This window comes from Neophocaena asiaeorientalis, unplaced genomic scaffold (genome assembly GCF_003031525.2).
Source record: "Neophocaena asiaeorientalis asiaeorientalis breed wild unplaced genomic scaffold, Neophocaena_asiaeorientalis_V1.1 scaffold79, whole genome shotgun sequence".
NCBI lineage: Eukaryota > Metazoa > Chordata > Mammalia > Artiodactyla > Phocoenidae > Neophocaena > Neophocaena asiaeorientalis.
The window spans coordinates 4823934-4842622 of record NW_020175402.1 but is presented as its reverse complement, the minus strand read 5'-3'; the positions used below and the strand labels follow the sequence as shown (position 1 = coordinate 4842622).

At 49.3% G+C, this 18689-nt stretch overlaps 2 protein-coding genes across 3 annotated transcripts; both read left to right on the top strand.

Annotated features, from left to right (window-relative positions):
* The first annotated feature begins 34 nt into the window (after positions 1-34).
* On the top strand, positions 35-6467 carry GPATCH3 (G-patch domain containing 3). Its single transcript, XM_024766948.1, has 7 exons — positions 35-483; positions 1756-2174; positions 3701-3875; positions 4196-4255; positions 4861-4982; positions 5093-5220; positions 5722-6467. Exons 1-7 carry the CDS (start codon positions 51-53, stop codon positions 5957-5959), a joined length of 1575 nt encoding a protein of 524 aa, XP_024622716.1. The 5' UTR covers positions 35-50; the 3' UTR covers positions 5960-6467.
* Positions 6468-6658: 191 nt separating this feature from the next.
* Positions 6659-18269, top strand: GPN2 (GPN-loop GTPase 2). 2 transcript variants are annotated; one of them, XM_024766885.1, is made up of 5 exons: positions 6727-7217; positions 7876-8032; positions 10751-10911; positions 14131-14261; positions 15735-18269. In XM_024766885.1, exons 1-5 carry the CDS (start codon positions 6876-6878, stop codon positions 15805-15807), a joined length of 864 nt encoding a protein of 287 aa, XP_024622653.1. In that variant the 5' UTR covers positions 6727-6875; the 3' UTR covers positions 15808-18269. The 2 variants fall into 2 exon arrangements, with proteins under 2 accessions (XP_024622654.1, XP_024622653.1); XM_024766886.1 differs by lacking the exon at positions 15735-18269 and having other exon boundaries at positions 6659-7286; positions 14131-15718.
* The last annotated feature ends 420 nt before the right edge of the window (positions 18270-18689 follow it).

Below are 18689 nucleotides of genomic sequence, written 5' to 3'. Positions count from 1 at the left end.
TCGCAATATTCTCGCAAGAGTTGGTTCCAGCCGATCATGTGACATCCAAGATGGCGGCGTCCAGTGCGGCGGAGGAGGCGGCAGTTTACTTAATAGTGAGCGGTATCCCGTCGGAGTTGCGCTCAGCCCAGCTACGGAGCTACTTTAGCCAGTTCCGGGAACAGTGCGGCTGTGGCTTCCTCTGTTTCCACTACCGGCATCGGCCTGAGCGGGCCCATCCCCAGGCTGCTCCCGACTCTACCCTAACTCCTATCCGCCAGGGTCTCGCCCAGACTTCACTCAACGATGCCCGCACTGTCTCCACTCAGGACTCTGCTCCCGCCCAGACCCGCACCTGCTGCTGCGTCATCTCGGTACGGGGGCCAACTCAAGCCCAGAGGTTTCTCCGTATGTACTCGGGCCGCCGGTGGCTGGATTCTCAGGGGACTTGGTTACCTGGTCGTTGTTTCATCCGCAGACTTCGGCTACCTACTGAGGCATCAGGTACGCGTAGGAGAGATAATAGACTGGGACTACTAGAGGCACTGGAACGGAGGCACCGTCCCTGAGGATTGTTGAGGATAAGTCAGGTCTCTCGTTAGGGCTCTTTAGGAGTTTATATCATTTCTGGATAAAGTTTCAGGCTCAACTCTCACGTTAGAAAAACTCGGGGGAAAGAAAAAAGAGGCCTATTCAGATGATCTTTCCAATTTATTAAGTCTATTCATTAAGTCTATACCCTTTTGCACTGACATAGAAGGGGAAGAAGGAAATCAGATAGTGTCTTTGTTGCTCCCCACCCAGTCCTCTGTTGGCAAGATGCAAATGAAGAGACAAACTCTTTTCTCTGGACAGCTCCCATTTTCATGGGAAATCACTTTGATAGGGAAATGGGAAGCACAGTGCAGGGCCCTCTAATTTATTCATTCAACAAATCTAGCCTGTATTACTAGACGTAGTGTGACTCTAGCTGGTGTGCAGAGAACAGTTGGACACAGTCTGTGCTCAGAATCCAGAGAGGAAGACAGATTTGTAAAAAGGTAAGTGTCACAGAGATGCCATTCTAATTGTTAACGTTTACTGAGCACTTCCTGTGCACTTACTGGGCACAGTTCGAAGTCTTTTCGTTTTCTTATTGACTCTTCACAACAATCCTGTAAGGTAGGAGCTATTGTTACCCATTTTATAAGTGAGGAAACTGAAGAATACGGAAGTTATGTTATATTACAAGGTAACAGAGTCACAATACTAACTGGGCATTTTGCTCCAGAGCCTGTGCTCTTTAACACCAACTGCTGTGAGATGACAGGGAAGGGAGAAACCCATTTCCTAGAAGGATTAGGAAATGTGGTTTTGCATCTGGATCTTGAAAGATAAACAGGAGTTGGTGGGAAAGAATGGTGTTCAAAGTAAATGGCATTTGCAAAGACACAGATATGTGAAAGCCCATGAAACTCTCAGGGCATGTTAAATTGTTTGATGTGATTGGAACACATGGTATGACAGTGTGCAGGGGGTGAGGGTTGGTGGCAGTTGAAAATCAAAAGGTCATCAGGAACCAGATCTGGAAGAAACTTGTGAGCTTAGCCTAGGTGATGAGAAATGGCATGTGATTACTAGGTGGTTCTGGTCAGGGAACAGAGGAAGGGACTCTGGAAAAGTTTGAAAGGGAGAAACAGCATTAGGCTAAAGGATTTAAACCTTGAACAGTTTCTGACTCAAGTGTTGCTGGAGACTTCTAGGTTTCAAGAGCTGTTCTTCTCCCTGCTTCCCAAGGTTGGGACTCCTTTCCCTTCAAGACCCGGAAGGAACTGCAGAGTCGGAAGGCTGAGAGTGAAGCCTTCACGCTGGCCGACCTGAGGCGACTGCCAGAGCTGAACCCACCGGTGCTGATGCCCAGCGGGAATGTGGGGACTCCCCTGAGGGTCTTTTTGGAGTTGATCCGGGCCTGCCGTCTACCCCCTCGGATCATCACCCAGCTGCATCTCCAGTTCCCCAAGACAGGTTCCTCCCGGCGCTACGGCAATGTGCCCTTCAAGTATGACGATTCGGAGACTGTGGAGCAGGCAGAGCTTGTGTACACAGCCGAGGGTGAGGAGATACCCCAGGGAACCTGCTTGGCAGACGTACCAGCCAACCCCTGTGAAGAGCCAGAGGAAGAAGAGGAAGAGGAAGAAGAGTCACACTCAGATGACGTGAGTACAGGGAGCCACCTTGTCCTTGCTGGCAGCTTAGAGAGGCCAAGGCGTTAACAGTGCCACTCTTCAATTGTGTATTACCAGAGTTCTAAACCTGGGGTCCTCAGGAGGCTTCCAAAGACTTTGAACTCCCTGACATTGAATGTAAAACTGCATTTGCACGTGGAGGTATATGTTTCTTTGGGAGAGGGGCCAGAGCTTTTATCAAAAGATTCTCAAAGGGGTCTTCTTTTCATTCCTTCAGAAGAAATGTAAGGAGGGTCCTTTCATTGATGAAATCCACTGACCAAGAGATAAGATCACCTAAGGAAGCAGAGGCACAGCTGGGATGTGAACCCAGTCCCCTTCGCTGCTTGTCTAACTTCTGTGTGCTTTCATTATGTGGTTGAGAAGTCGCCTCTATTTTCTGACCTTGAGTCTGTGGATTGAACACTAGCCTCCACTCTAACTTTATCAATGAAATAGACATTTCTTCTACCTCTTTCTCCAAACTTGTTTGTTCATCCATACAATCGGGAGAGGTGTGATTTGTTGGGAAACTTTTTTTTTAAATGCATACTCTGGGTAAGAAGTAATTGACCTGTGTCTTCAAAATTCCCAGCTCAGAGTTGCTAACACATCTGGACCACATCCTTAGTGTGTGGTACTGTCCTGCCTTTTCTCCAGCCCCTGCTCTGTAGCAGTGATTCCTGAGACCTCCTGGAGTTTAACTGGGGCAGGAGTCCCCAAGATTTCAAGCCAGGAGTCATTCTGTCATTCCACAAGTCCAGTCAAGCAGTTGTAAACACAGGGGCTAGCACAGGATTCCAAAGACATTTTAAGACTCATTTCCTTCCCACAAAGAGCCTTCAAGCTCCCTGAAGAGAGAGAACCAGCATCTGGAAAGGGGATGTGGTATGGTATGGGTTTGAAAGCTGGCTCTGCCCCTCTCTTAGGCAAATCACTTTACTCCTCTAAATCGAGGTTTCATCACCTGTAGAATGGGAATAATGGTACTAACCTCACAGCGTTGTTGGGAAGATTAAAGGAGCTAAGGTATGTGAAGGGCCTGACACAGTAGACGATAGGTTTAGTTCCTGTCCCTTCTTTCTTTGTGACATAATGTAGAAAGGCATAAACAGGGTGTATTGATTAGCAGTGAGAAATTCAGAGACCAGTGAGAGTGGTGGGGGACCTCATGTGAGCTACAGAACTTGAGGAATGAGGAGGATTTAACCAAGTGAAGAGGAGGTGGTGGTGGAAGAGGAGGGCAGATATTCGGGCAGGGAGAACAACATGGCCAAAAGCACAGGGATAAGAGTGAGTCAGGCTTGTGGCGGAAGGGGCCAAGTATGTTGAGAAACAGGGCATGGAGAGATGTTTTGGTCTGGCTTAGGGGCCAGAAAGTGCTGCTTCTCAGAGAAATTTGGAGGAAAGGAGCCGAGGTCCCATCTATGGGACCTCCTGTGCACTGAGCTGCCCTCCTCGTGGGCCTGAGGTCAGGAAGCTGGACAGGCAGGTCACCTCTCCCCACCTTCTCCCAGGACGACGAGCGGGGTGAGGAGTGGGAGCGGCACGAAGCGCTGCATGAGGACGTGACCGGGCAGGAGCGGACCACTGAGCAGCTCTTTGAGGAGGAGATCGAGCTCAAGTGGGAGAAGGGCGGCTCAGGCCTGGTGTTCTACACTGACGCCCAATTCTGGCAGGAAGAGGAAGGAGGTAACACTGGCACCCGGGCAAGGGCAGGGGTGATCCCTGCTGCGTTCGCTCAGGGCGCTGTGCTCCACACGGTGGGTTCCCTGGCAGTGAGCCCAACTAAAGAGGCTTACGCTGGTCATATATGAGAGACCAGCCATCCTTTCTAGGGGTGAGGGATCAGTGGAGTGGAGAGAAAATGCCCTCCTACAAATTCTGAATGACCCCCCTTCAGAGGAGAGATTTGAAGATAAAATCAAAAGCCCCAAGTTCTAGAAAGTCTAATTTAATTTAACTCTTGACAGAACTGAGAGTCACTCTGCTTGATGCTTTTCTATCTGCAGACTTTGATGAACAGACAGCCGATGACTGGGATGTGGATATGAGTGTGTACTACGATGCAGGTACTGGGCCAGAGGTTGCAGTACTGGGAGGTGGAATGGTGCCCTGGCCTTGCAGTGACACTTTACCAGACCTAATTAGCAGAGGCTGAGACAGGGCACCAGTTCCCTTGGGGTAGCCCGCTAAGAGGTTCCTCTCTTAAAACATCGCTAGTTGAGTGCATTAAGTGCTGGTTGTGGGCAGAGCCTTTTTCCTTTCTTTGTGCAGGAAGGACATGTGGTGACAGCCCTCAGGGAGCTCTGGTTCTGATGGGCAGACCCTAGTAGAGTGGGAGGGTCAGGAGTTCGGGCTCTGGTTAAGAATTTAGATTCTGGAGTCAGAAATGACCTAGGGTGGTTGGGGGGTGGGAAGGGAAGAACTGGGTCCTAATTCTCTCTCTCATTTTTTGGCTTTATGACTTTTCTGTACTTCAGTTTCCTCATCTGTAAGATGAGACAGCTGTGGTTCTTATTCTTGGTGAGCTCCCAGTCTAATGGGAGAAATAATAATACAGTAATAACACACCATAAAAATGAATATTTAAATCTTGTGAGGAGGGCCTAGAAACCTGATTTTCCCCCCTTCTGCTGAGAGAGACCCTTCCACAAATTGGGCTCTACTTCCTCAGATGGTGGAGACAAGGATGCCCGAGACTCTGTCCAAATTCGTCTGGAACAGAGACTCCGTGATGGCCAGGAGGCCGGCTCCGTGATTGGACACCAGGTGGGCACCTTCGAGCGCCACACCAAGGTGAGCACTGTGCCAGCCCGCTGACCCCTCTCTTTGTTCCTTCTTTACCCTCATTCCTTTCCCCGCCCCCACAGGAGCCCCATCTCGAGTCTCCTCCCTTCCCTCTGCAGGGCATTGGGCGGAAGGTGATGGAGCGGCAGGGCTGGGCCGAGGGCCAGGGCCTGGGCAGCGGGTGCTCAGGGGTGCCCGAGGCCCTGGATAGTGACGGCCAGCACCCCAGATGCAAGCGTGGATTGGGGTGAGTATGGGTGAGGGACTTCCCTGGGAGCCCAAGTGAGCCTTTCAGCTGTACCCTCTTCCCTCTGGTTTTGGATTGGGTGCTAGAGACGCCTAGGGAATGAACTTCAAAACAGAATTAGAAGGAAAAAGTATGTCTGGCGCTAACGTTTTCAAGACCAAGTCCTCAGGCTTGACACGATCATTAATCTCCTGGGGGAGTCATTCCCCCAAGTCTGAGGAGTTTGGACTTGATGATTGCTATTAGAAAGTGACTGTAAGTCACAGAGTGATGACAGTTGTTCTAAATTTCGTGTACCATTTAAAATGAAAGCAGTATGTGAGGCCTGTGGTTGCTGGCACTGTCAATGGATGGATAAGGAGGCTGGAGAGCAAAGATCCAGATTTAAATGCTCAGTCTTTGGGACAAACCACATATGAAGTAGCTTCTACCCTGTTCTTTCTCAAACCCTTTACTGCTGTGAGATAGCAGCCCTCTCACTGAGAGCTCTTTTTGATCCAGGTACCATGGAGAGAAGCTCCAGCCATTTGTGCAACCAAAGAGGCCCCGTGGAACTGGCTTAGGGCTCATCTCCACCATCTACGATGAGCCCCTACCCCAGGACCAGGGGGAGTCTCTGCTCCGCCGCCAGCCACCCACCAGCATGAAGTTTCGCACAGATATGGCTTTTGTGAGGGGTTCCAGCTGTGCCTCAGACAGCCCCTCAGAGCGTGAGTGGCAAGTTCAAGGGCTTCCTTAATCAGGATCACTCATAATTGCACAGCGGCAGCCCTCTGCCTGGCCCTATCTCCCACGGAAGCAGAAAGAACTCTGGGAGCAGCAGTCTGCGCGGCTTGTTCAGAACTTGCCTTCTGCCTGTCTACCTCAGGGGCATTTTTATAAAAAGCCCCCTATCCTCCCCTTTGATGATAGGGCTTAATGACTTGTCTTCGGTGGTCTCCTAACCCTAGTCCCTGTTTGGGCTTGCTCCTGTTGCCTCCCCCAGCACCTTGAAAACTGGATTGACTGAGGTTATCGTCACAACCTTCCTGGGGGCAAGGGGAGGGTGGGAGTGGGTTCAGCATGAAGCCCAGAAAGAGGGGAAAAGGGACATGGAAGAGGAGAGGATTTGTGGTTGGAAGAGACGGTCTTGGGGCGGGCCCTCCATCGCCTCTACCCTTAACTGGCTGGGACCGGGCAGCGGAGAGTCCGCTGCAGGTGTCCCGGGTCTGCGACCTGACGAGAGAATAAAAAAGTTTACTACCGAATTTCTCTTTCTCTTCTAATTCGGCCGGGAGGAAGGTGGAGAAATCCCCAGAAAGGTAACCGCCCCCTCCCCCAGGCCCCCACGTCCGCCCCACGCACCGACGTCACCACGCCCTTCGGCGCCAAGCTGTGTCGTCGCCGTATGGGCGGGACTTCCTCTCCCGGCCCTACTGTTTCCGACGTCGTCCGGAAGTCCGGTGCTGGTCCCGTCAGTACCGGGCCATTTGGTCGCCTCACATCGCGCGGGTCTCTACTCTTCCTCCTTAGGCGACCCCCGGGCATCACCGCCGGCCCCCGACGAAGTGCACGTCGGGGATCCCGTTGCCCTCGGCTCTCGTCTTCGGCTTGGCTCCTGCCCTGCTTCCCTGCCGAGCTTACCTGCCCCGCACGGGGCCGTGTGCCAGCTGCCCATGGCGGGGGCCGCTCCGACCACGGCCTTTGGGCAGGCGGTTATTGGCCCTCCGGGCTCGGGGAAGACCACGTACTGCCTGGGCATGAGTGAGTTCCTGCGCGCGCTGGGCCGGCGTGTGGCGGTGGTGAACCTGGACCCGGCCAATGAGGGGCTGCCGTACGAGTGCGCCGTGGACGTGGGCGAGCTGGTGGGGCTGGGCGACGTGATGGACGCGCTGCAGCTGGGGCCCAACGGCGGCCTGCTGTACTGCATGGAGTACCTGGAGGCCAACCTGGACTGGTTGCGTGCCAAGCTCGACCCCCTCCGCGGCCACTACTTCCTCTTCGACTGCCCTGGCCAGGTGGAGCTCTGCACGCACCACGGAGCCCTGCGCAGCATCTTCTCCCAGATGGCGCAGTGGGACCTCAGGGTGCGTCTGGGGACGGGCAGGCCCATTTTGCAGATGGAGGAACTGAGACAGGGAAGAGAACAGATGCCACGCCCCCATGTCCCACAGCGAGGTAGGGGCCGAGACGCTTTGGAGTAAAACAGATGTGAGTTCGAATCCTGGCTCTGCCACTGCCACTGACTCGCTGTGTGGTCCTGGGCAAGTCAGTTTATCTCTCTGAACCTCAGTTTTCTCATCTGTAAAATGGATGTGTCAGTACCCAATCTGGGATTATTGGGAGTATGGAAGTAGTTATGTGGAAGGTGGTATGGTAATTGTTGTTGTGACTTGTGGGCAAAAGAAAGTGAAAGAATAGAGTCAGGTGCAGTGTGAATTGAACCAGTTGCCCACTGGGAGGCTCAGTGCAAGGCATCTTGTAGGAAAAGATGCCCCACATCTCCTGGAATAAGGAAATGACTGTGGCTATTAGAATGAAACAGAAGCAGGAAAAAACTAATGGGAAGACTTTCCCTTTACCCTCAGAAGTCCCCAGTCTGATGGGGGAGACATAGGCCCTAATGTTCCCTGCCTCCCCAGGCCACTCTCACCCTGTCTATTCCTTCCCTCCCAGCTGACTGCTGTCCACCTGGTGGATTCTCACTATTGCACAGACCCTGCCAAGTTCATTTCGGTACTGTGTACCTCCCTGGCCACCATGCTGCATGTGGAGCTGCCCCATGTCAACCTCCTCTCCAAGATGGACCTCATTGAACACTATGGGAAGCTGGGTAAGAGATCCTGTTCTGACAGGCAAAAAGTAGGGCAGCGGCTGGGCTGGAGTGAAGCAGAGATCTCAGCTGAAGGAAGCTGCTTCCAGGGACCATGCGTGGCCTGATGATAGTAGCCACGGTCAGGTCTGACCCCTGCGCATTTATTTTGTGGCACTCTGTGCCAGATACTGTTCTGGGTTTTGGGGACAAGAGAGCTACAGATGGTGATATGTATTATGAAGGAATTAGAAGAAAGTGATGGGATAGTGAGTGGTTGGGAGTAAGGGGAGTGAACAGTACCATCTGAGCTGAGACCAGAATAGTGAGAAGGAGCCAGCCAAGGCAGAACTGTTCCTAGGCAGAGGGACCAATAGGGGTCCCTATTTCCCTAATCCTTAAGGAAAGAGTTTTGTTTGTTTGTTTGTTGGTGGGTTGTTATTGGTTTTTTTTGCCATTTCACATGAACCACAATTTTTTTTTCTTAATTAACTTATATTTTTGGCTGCGTTGGGTCTTCTTTGCTGCGCACGGGCTTTCTCTAGTTGTGGCGAGCAGCTACTATTCTTTGTTGCGGTGCACGGGCTCCTCATTGCGGTGGCTTCTGTTGTTGCAGAGCACAAGCTCTAGGCACGCGGGTTTCAGTAGTTGCAGCATGCGGGCTCAGTAGTTGTGGCTCGTGGCTCTAGAGCACAGGCTCAGTAGTTGTGGCGCACGGGCTTAGTTGCTCTGCAGCATGTGGGATCTTCCCGGATCAGGGCTCTAACCCCTGCCTCCTGCATTGGCAGGCAGATTCTTAACCACTGCGCCACCAGGGAAGTCCCGGGAAAGAGCTTTTTGTGTTCAAGGAAAAGGGGGTGGGGAGTGAAGGGAGTCCAGGGTAGCTGAGATAGTGCCCAGGGGAAGGGTGGTAGGAAACGAGGTCAGAGAGGTGGGCAGAGGCTAGAACCTGTACTGTTGAAACACAGAGGAAAGCCATTGATGAATATGAAGCAAGGGAACACCGTGAACTAAAAGGCCCTTCTGGCTACTTTGTGAATTGAAAGGGGCAAGAATGAAAACAGAGATCCTGTAGGAGATGTTTGCAGCAGCCCAGGCAGTGGTAGTGGGAATGGAGAGAAGTAGGTAGATTCAAAACTTACTCAAGAAATAGGATTTGCTGGTGGATTGGATGTGGAGACAGAGGAATTAAGGATGACTCTCAGGTTTCTGACTGAACCAGTGGACAGATAAAGGTGCCATTTGTCAAGGTGGGAAAGACAGAGAGAGAAGTAGGCTGGCATGAGGCAGGGACGTTGCCTAGGGGTCTATGGCCAACATTTTTTTTCCTGCAAAATTAGTGCCCTGCTGACTGGGGCATTAGTTCCCTAAATAGCATCTTCAGCCACAAAGGAACCTAGAGAAGAATAGCTGAAATGACCAGCAGTGAGCAGGAAGGGAGGTTGTAGGGAGAGTGAAGTGTCAGGGCCTTGTCCAGGGAGGGTGACTGGCTGCCACTTGGGACATGGAAGGATGGAGATAAAAAAGCCCCATTTTTATCTATGTCCAGATTTGTGTCTTCCCAAGCCTGTCTCCCCCTTCACAGCCTGCAGCCCAGATGGCTACATGCTGGTCCTCTACTCTTGCCAGTCATCCTCACAAGAGACTGAGGTACAAACCAGATCAGGCAATTGAGGCCCAGAGACATTACATGAATAGCCCAAGGTCAGTCACTCAGCTAGCCTTTTAACTGAGGTAAAATTTAAACCAAGTGTACCTGGCTGCAGTTTCTGCATTCTCAGTGAGAAACGTACCTGTCAGGCAATCCAAGAAGTTTGTTGGAATGCCCAGCACTTTCTTCCTTGCAGGCACAGGGGTGTCAGTTTCTAATTAGAGCTGATAAGAACACAGGAAGCAGAGATCAGGGAGTGAGTCAGTCGATCCCAATAGCCTGATTCCCTCGGCTCACTTTGGGACAGACCTACTGAGTAGCCCAGCTGCTTGAGTCTTCCAGGCAGAAGTGGACAGTGCAGAGAGGCCCACTTTCCTTCTCTTAGTGCAAAGTTGGTATTCATAGAACTGAGTCAGGGACCTCTGAGTCATCTAGTCTAATCTTCTCATTTTACACTAAGAAGGAACTGACCTGGAAAGGGAAAGTGATTTTCGCAAGAGGCCATCCTGCTAGATAGAGGCGCTAGATAGTGTGCCAGGTCCTGGGAGCTCTGCCTGGCTATGAGCTTTTTGAGGCAGGAACCAAGCACTATTATTGGTACATGTTCTACCTTACTACCACTGATCAAGCACTTCTCTGAACCAGACACTGGGGTTTATAGCACTTAATCCTCACAGTAGCCCCATGAGGTGGGTAACTGCCCATAGAGCTAGTAAATGGCAGAGCCAACAAGTGAAATCAAGTATTTTCTTCTTAGTAAGTTCATTTCACTGCCTCAGCAAAAGTTTGTTGAATGAATGAATGAATGAGTGAGTGAGTGAGTGAATAAGGCAAAGGAAGAAGGAAAAAAATATGGTCCCTGTCCTCAAGTCTTTAGCCTGATGCCAGTTGCTCCTGAACACCAGTTTCTCTTCTTTTTATTTTCTTTTTAATTAAAGTATAGTTGATATACAATGTTGTATTAAGTTCTGCTGTACAGCAAAGTGACTCAGTTATATATATACATTCTTTTTTTATATTCTTTTCCATTATGGTTTATCATAGGATATTGACTGTCGTTCCCTGTGCTAACCAGTTTCTCTTCTTAGCCTTCAACCTGGACTACTACACAGAGGTCCTGGACCTCTCCTACCTGCTTGACCACCTGGCTTCTGATCCTTTCTTCCGCCACTACCGTCAGCTCAATGAGAAACTGGTACAGCTCATCGAAGACTACAGCCTGGTCTCCTTCATCCCTCTCAGCATCCAGGTACAAACACACCTCATTTCATTGTACTTTACTTTATCGTGCTTCACAGATACTGCTTTTTTTTTTTTTTTTGGCCATGCAGCATGCAGGATTTTAGTTCCCCAACCAGGGGTCGAACCCATGCCCCATGCAGTGGAAGCACAGAGTTTTAACCACTGGACCACCAGGGAAGTCCCATGCCTCTCACTTTAAAAGCTAGAAATGATTAAGCTTAGTGAGGAAGGCATGTTGAAAAGCCAAGATAGGCCAAAAGCTAGGCCTCTTGTGCCAAACAGTTAACCAAGGTGTGAATGCAAAGGAGAAGTTCTTGAAGGAAATGAAAAGTGCTACTCCAGTGAACACAGGAATGATAAGAAAGCAAAACGGCCTTATTGCTGATATGGAGAAAGTTTTAGTGGTCTGGATACATCAAACCAGCCACAGCATTTCCTTAAGCCAAAGCCTAATTCAGAGCAAGGCCATAACTCTCTTCAGTTCTATGAAGGCTGAAAGACATGAGGAAGCTGCAGAAGAAAAGTTTGAAGCTAGCAGAGGTTGGTTCATGAGGTTTAAGAAAGGAAGCCATCCCCATAGCATAAAAGTGCAAGGTGAAGCAGCAAGTGCTGGTGTAGAAGCTGCAGCAAATTATCCAGAAGATCTAGCTAAGATAATTAATGAAGGTGGCTACACTGGGAATTCCCTGGCGGTCCAGTGGTTAGGACTCTGCGCTCACTGCTGAGGGCCTGGGGTTCAATCCCTGGTTGGGGAACTAAGATCCCACAAGTGGCCAGTGTGGCCAAAACAAAAAAGGTGGCTATACTAAACAACCGATTCTCAATGTAGACAAAACAGCCTTATACTGGAAAAAGATGCCATCTAGGACTTTCATAGCTAGAGAGAAGTCAGTGCCTGGCTTCAAGGCTTCAAAGGATAGGCTGACTCTCTTTTTAGAGGCTAATGCATCTGGTGACTTTAAGTTGAAGCCAGTGCTCATTTACGATTCCGAGAATCCTAGGGCCCTTAAGAATTCTGTTAAATCTACTCTGCCTGTGCTCTATAAATGGAACAACAAAGCCTGGATGACAGCACATCTGTTTACAACATAGTTTACTAAATATTTTCAGCCCACTATTGAGACCTGCTGCTCAGAAAAAAAGATTCTTTTCAAAATATTACGGCTCATTGACAATGCACCTGGTCATCTAAGACCTGTGATAGAGATGTTGTTTTCATGCCTGCTAACACAACACCCATTCTGCAGCCCATGGATCAAGGAGTCATTTTGACTTTCAAGTCTTAGTATTTAAGAAATACGTTTCTTAAGGCTGTACCTGCCATAGATAGTGATTCCTCTCATGGATCTGGGTGAAGTGAATTGAAAACCTGGAAAGGATTCACCATTCTAGATGCCATTAAGAACATTCGTGATTCTTGGGAGGGGGTCAAAATATCAGTATTAACAGGAGTTTGGAAGAAGTTGCGTCCAACCCTCGTGGATGACTTTGAGGATTTCAAGACTTCAGTGGAGGAAGTAACTGCAGATGTGGTGGAAGTAGCAAGAGAACTAGAATTAGAAGTGGAGCCTAAAGACACTGAATTGCTGCAGTCTCATGATACAACTTTTTGGATAAGGAGTTGCTTCTTATGAATGAGCAAAGAAAGTGGTTTCTTGAGATGGAAGCTACTCCTGGTGAAGATGCTGTGAAGGACGTTGAAATGGTAGCAAAGGATTTAGAATATTATGTAAACTTAGTTGATATAGTAGCAGCAGGATTTGAGAGGATTGACTCCAATTCTGAAAGAAGTTCTACTGTGGGTAAACTGCTGTCAAACAGCATCGCATGTTACAGAGAAATCGCTCGTGAAAGGAAGAGTCAGTTGATGCAGCAAACTTCATTGTCGTCTTATTTTAAGACATTGCCATGGCAACACCACCCTGATCAGTCAGCAGCTATCACCACGGAGGCAAGACCCTCAACCAGCGAAAAGATTACGACTCACCGAAGGCTCAGATGATGGTCAGCATTTTTTAGCAATAAAGTCCATTTTTTTGCGCGCGGGCTTTCTCTGGCTGTGGCAAGCGGGAGGTACTCTTCGTCGTGGTGCGCGGGATTCTCACTGCAGTGGTTTCTCTTGTTGCGGAGCATGGGCTCTAGGCGCCCCGGCTCAGTAGTTGTGGCTCACAAGCTCAGTAGTTGTGGCTCGCGGGCTCTAGAGCGCAGGCTCAGTAGTTGTGGCACACGGGCTTACTTGCTCCACAGCATATGGGATCTTGCTGGACAAGGGCTCGAACCCATGTCCCCTGCATTGGCAGGCAGATTCTTAACCACTGTGCCACCAGGGAAGCCCCCCTGTTCTGTTTTGCTGGGTTCTCTCTACACATGTTCCCTCCTCGGTGTGAAAAAGGATGAGTTCAGAAAGTCATTAGCAAGGGACTTGACCAAGGCCAGGGACAAGTCTTTCAGCCCCCTTCAAGATGGGCAACTGCCTGTTGACTTTGCAAAGTAGTACCCAACCCTTGTGCCTCTCACCTTGCACCCTGCAAAGGTAACCTGGGAGACAAAGGTGCGTGTTAGATTCCTTTCTGCTGGGGGGGAACTTAAGGGAACTTGTCTCTTCTCTGTTTAATGCCACACTTTTCTCCTCTAAAACGAGGAGGTGAAACCTATAATATTAATCATACAGTACTGCTTATTGAAGACTTTCTGTGCTAGGCATTGTGCTGAGGACTGTACATGCATTATTTTGATCTCTCTTTCCCATGATGTGATGTAGGGACCATTCTTACCACTTTTATGTGGACGAACAAATAACTAACATGCATATTTATCGGGTGCCTACTGTTAGATAGGTTCTGTGCCAGGCACTGGGGATGCCTGGACAAACAAGTTCCCGACCTCAAGGGGTGCACAGTCAAGTAGGAGAGGCAGATGAGTTAATAACTTGCTAACAGTAAGATGGTAAGGATCATAGCTACAGTGGGGATAAACCCAGGGGACTGTGGGTGTGCGTAGAGGTGCTTATCTGTTCTAATTTGGGTGGGTTGGTAGTCAGGAAAGATGAGGTGTAGCCGGGCCTCTGGGCACATGTAGAAGTACTCCAGGCCAAGGGAGCTGCATGGACAGAGGCTTCATGAGGCAAGATCAAGGGGGGTGTTTGGAGACTGCAGTCGGTTTGGTACAACCTCAATTCCACATACCCCTATTTCACTCAAGAGCTGTTTCTCTCCTCCCTGCCCAGGACAAGGAGAGTATCCAGCGGGTCCTGCAGGCTGTGGATAAAGCCAATGGCTACTGCTTTGGGGTCCAGGAGCAGCGGAGCCTGGAGGCTGTGATGTCTGCCGCGGTGGGAGCTGACTTCCACTTCTCCTCGTATCCTTGCTCGCTAGCCTCCGCCACAGCCAAGAGCGGGAGGCCAGGGGCTCAGGAATGGCCATGCCTGCCCTTGCAGACGACTGATTTCATGTTGACCAGTGGGCTCCCTGGTAACTGGTCCCTTGGAAGGCTCCAGGGTTGCTTGTTCCTGAGGACAAGGGAGGCTGTTGATCAGAAGGAGCAACAAATACAGAGGCCCAGATATGAGAGAGCACTGGTCACTTAGGAGAGATGCAAGGGATTCGGTTTGCCTGGTGTCCTGAGTGTGAAGGGGAAAGGGAGATGCAGTGGGAAGGGGAGGTAGGCGATGGAGGAGTGTGGACTTCGGCCATGGGTGGCCAGTGGGAACCAGCATACTGTTGTTGAGGGGAGCGTGACACAATCAGATGTACATTCTTGAAAAGCACCTCCAAGTGTGGAAAATGCATTTAAGGGATGTGATTGGGAGCAGGAGAGTCTTTACAGTCTCCAGGTGAGATGGGATGCAGCATTAGTAGTGACAATAGCAAAAAGGGTGTGGACTGGAAGAATGTGAAGGAGACAGATAGCTAGAGCTCGTGACCAGGTGGTTATGGGATAGAAGGAGGTGGAGCAGAAGTTAGACTCCCAAGTTTCTGGTTTAGTCAGTGGTAGGGGGTGGCTGTAGTCACTGAGCAAGAAAAGGAAGAGGAGAGGGCAGGTTTGTCACGTGGGTGGCAGGGATGGGAACTGGCAGCTGTGCTGTGTTTGAGGGGGCCATGGGATGTATTGGAACCTCAGTCTCCCTGGTTGTAGAATCTCAAGTTCTGACGCTGGAGTCCTCTAGTATAAGAGCCATGGTGGCCAACCTAGCCATAGTCAGACCCCAGACCCAGGCCTCAGGTCGGCCAGCCTCACACAGCTCCATGGGCAGTTTCCTGTGTGACTCTGATTGATGTCCTTCCTGCCCCACTTTCCTGCTATTCCAGAGAGAGCTAGAAGGCACCCTATAGCCCAAGCAGAAAGTTGTTGTTTTCTTTGAGCTCCCTTGACTTCCCTCCTCTAGCTGAAGCAGAGAAGTCATTTGCTGAGCACCTACCGTGTGCTGGTTGCCATGCTGGCGCTTTATATTCGTTGTCTCATTTGACAGAGTTCCTCACAGCTCTGTATTACAGATGCGAAAAAGCAAGTGGCAAAGTCAGGGTTTAACCCCACAGCCTGGCTCCAGAGCAGGTGCCACAACACAGAGCTGGAGGGTTAGTGCTCTCTGCTTCTCTGCTTCTCTGCAGTGTGGGCAAGAGGCAAATAGAGGAGCATTTGGGTCTGGTTACTTGGAGGGACTTCTCAGACCCAATTGTTCCCTGTTGCCTGAAGCTCTAATTATGAGGAAGGGAGTGGGATGGGAGGAACCTCCAGATGCAGCTAGAGGGCACACGTCACAGAGGTCAGATCCTACCCAGACCAGTTCTCCATCCTTGCCTATGCTATCAGCCTTGACAAGCCCTCCATCAGCACCCTGGGCCTGCAGGAGAAGTACCTGGCGCCCTCAGAGCAGTCAGTGGAGCAGGAGGCCATGAAGCTATAGCAACAAGCTGAGCTCTGGAGAACAAGACACACGACCCAGCGCTGGGGAGAGTGGCAGCGGACAGCTCAGTGGCCTGCAGATCCAAGGGCAGCCCTCCCAGCCAGAGCTGGGAGACTGGCGAGGGCATACTCAGCCTTGCGGAGGACTTCTGGCCAAAAGCCACACATGTAGCCAAGCAGAGCACCAGTCACAGCCTCATGAACTCTGGGCGCTGCCACCAGGGATTCAGCACTGGTCCCACTCAGGCTGTGACGGAATGTGCTACAATACAAGAGTTTATCTTCTACTTTTTGTGGCTTCCAAACTTTCTTCAATCATCCAGGCCGAGTGAGTTGGGAATATGGGAATGTCCCCTTTCCTCAGAAGAGTCCTATTTCTTCATACTACAGGGCAGTGTTTCCCCCAAAGCACGGGATCATACTAGACGGTTGACTCTCAGTCCTCAGTTATGCTCTTTGGTTAATCTTCAGTTTTAACAGTGAACCTCAAACTTGAGGTCTCACAGACAACACTTCCTAGCAGATCTTGTAACGTTTTATTTTCATTGTCTTTATGTCATGGTTTTACTGTTTTTTGAGGTTGTGTTAACTAGTTTTCCATTTATATTAGTGATGAAAAGTTGACTTTAAAATGAAATTATTTATACAAAATGAGTTGCTTAAAGGAAAATATCAGTATGTAGTCGTATCATGAGGGCTGTGGGAAAAGTGAAGACGGCTTGAAGTTGGAAATACTGGTGTTTGCTTCCTTTGCTCTTCTTGCAACTGGTTGGATGCAATTCACATTTTCAACCAGTAGGTGGCATCCCAGGCTTATTTTTTAATTTAATTTTATTTTTTTTTCCGGCTGTAGCCTGGAGGCAGAAGGGGACAGATGGCTGTCCTGCCAGTAGTCTTATTTGCAGACACTCAGTGCTGTTAATACATGGGAAGGGCTTAGCATTTCACAAAGAGCTTCCACACACACAGTCCTCATGTGGCTTTCACAGCAGCTCCTAGGGACATAGACAAGATGGGGAATAGTACTAAGCCCCACTTTACTGTGAGGAAACAGAAAGATGAGGAGTTTGAACTTCAGTCAGCCTGTCTCTCTCATAGCTCACTTTGCTGAATACTTAATGGTGAAAAGTCAGGGCCCTCCTCCCACAGGGTTTATGACCAATCAGGAGAAAGAATTTAGACACCTGTAGGGTATTAACTGAATCATAAATCAGGGGGAAGATAGATGACTGGTGGTTCAGACAGTTGGAGAATTCAATTTAGGAAAACTGTTCTGAAGCAGCATTGAGATGGGGGTGACCGGGCTTTGCTTCTCACATTTGGTCACCAGAGCAGAAGGCAGAAGAGTTAGGGGCTGTGAGGAGGCCCCTCGGGCTGGAACAGTGTGAAAGCAGCCGACCCCGACTCCCACACCTGGCAGGACAGGGGATGATAACTGGGTGCTCCTTCCCCTGACTCTCATCTAAGGAGTTCAAAGCACCTCATCCCTATTGACACTGTACACGGTGGGGAGTGTCAACAGTGCATGCCAGGGAAACTGAGGCCAGGAGGCACTGCCTGGGGCTGGCTGTGAGTCACCTATGGGGCCTGGAGCCCAGGAATAATGACACCCAGGCTGCTGGACAGATCCCTCATCAGTTAGGGCATGAGGGTGGGTGCTGTGTTTTTGAAAGTAATACCAGTAGCTGTGGTCATGGGTTTTGATGCTTACCCCATCCTGGAGGCCCCAGCTATCACCAAAGCACCCAGCTGGAAGGAAGCATCATTTAGAACTTTATGGCCTCATATGCAAGCACCCTGAGCATTTATTCTCTGCAGTCATCAAATGAAGAAGGATGGACAAATTCCAAACTTTATTTTCAGGCCTTGGTGTGACAACAAGGGTGTTTTCTCCTCTAGTAAATGGAGCTCTGTCCACTTCCCACTGATAGCAACGTGATTTTCTATCCCCCCGTCATGATTGGGAGGGGATAGCACAGTGCAGAAAAGCAGAGGTGTCTGGGTTCCAGGTGAGGTCTGTTTAGCATGAAGTGTGTAGGGTAAGAGAAAGACCATCCTCGATTTGTCAGCATATGACGACTGTCCTTAAGATTTCTTTTTTTCCTGATAGAAAAGTGAAAAGCTTAGAAAATGAAAATAAGTCACCCATGATCCCACCACAGATAAATAATTTTTAAATATTTATAATAAATTTTCTATTCAAATGTATATTTTGTGTTTTTTATTTCAAGTCTTATTTTTCTATGCGTTCAGAGGGATAGCTATAGCATTTATATACGTGGGATATATTGTTAATGCTCTGTAACCTGCTTTTTTCAGTTACCTTTATTTCATGTAACTAAAACTATAAGGACCTTTTAAATGTCTACATGATAATATTCTGGAGTATGGCTATAACATTGTTTATCCAGACTCCCATGCTTAACCTTTAAATTGTTAGCAATTTTTTTGCTATTGTAAATAGTGCTGTGATTAACATCTTTGTCTGACTCTCTTTTTTTTTTTTAACATCTTTATTGGAGTATAATTGCTTTACGATGGTGTGTTAGTTTCTGCTTTATAACAAAGTGAATCAGTTATACATATACATATGTTCCCATATCTCCTCCCTCTTGCGTCTCCCTCCCTCCCACCCTCCCTATCCCACCCCTCTAGGTGGTCACAAAGCACTGAGCTCACCTCCCTGTGCTATGCGGCTTCTTCCCCCTAGCTATCTATTTTACGTTTGGTCGTGTATATATGTCCATGCCACTCTGACTCTCTGACTTTTAACTTATGATAAAGTCCTAGAAATAAAATAGCTGATGTTTTCTAGGTTCTGGATTCATATTGCCAAAATGCCTCCCAGAAAAGTGCCACTTTACAACTCACAGGCACTGTCTG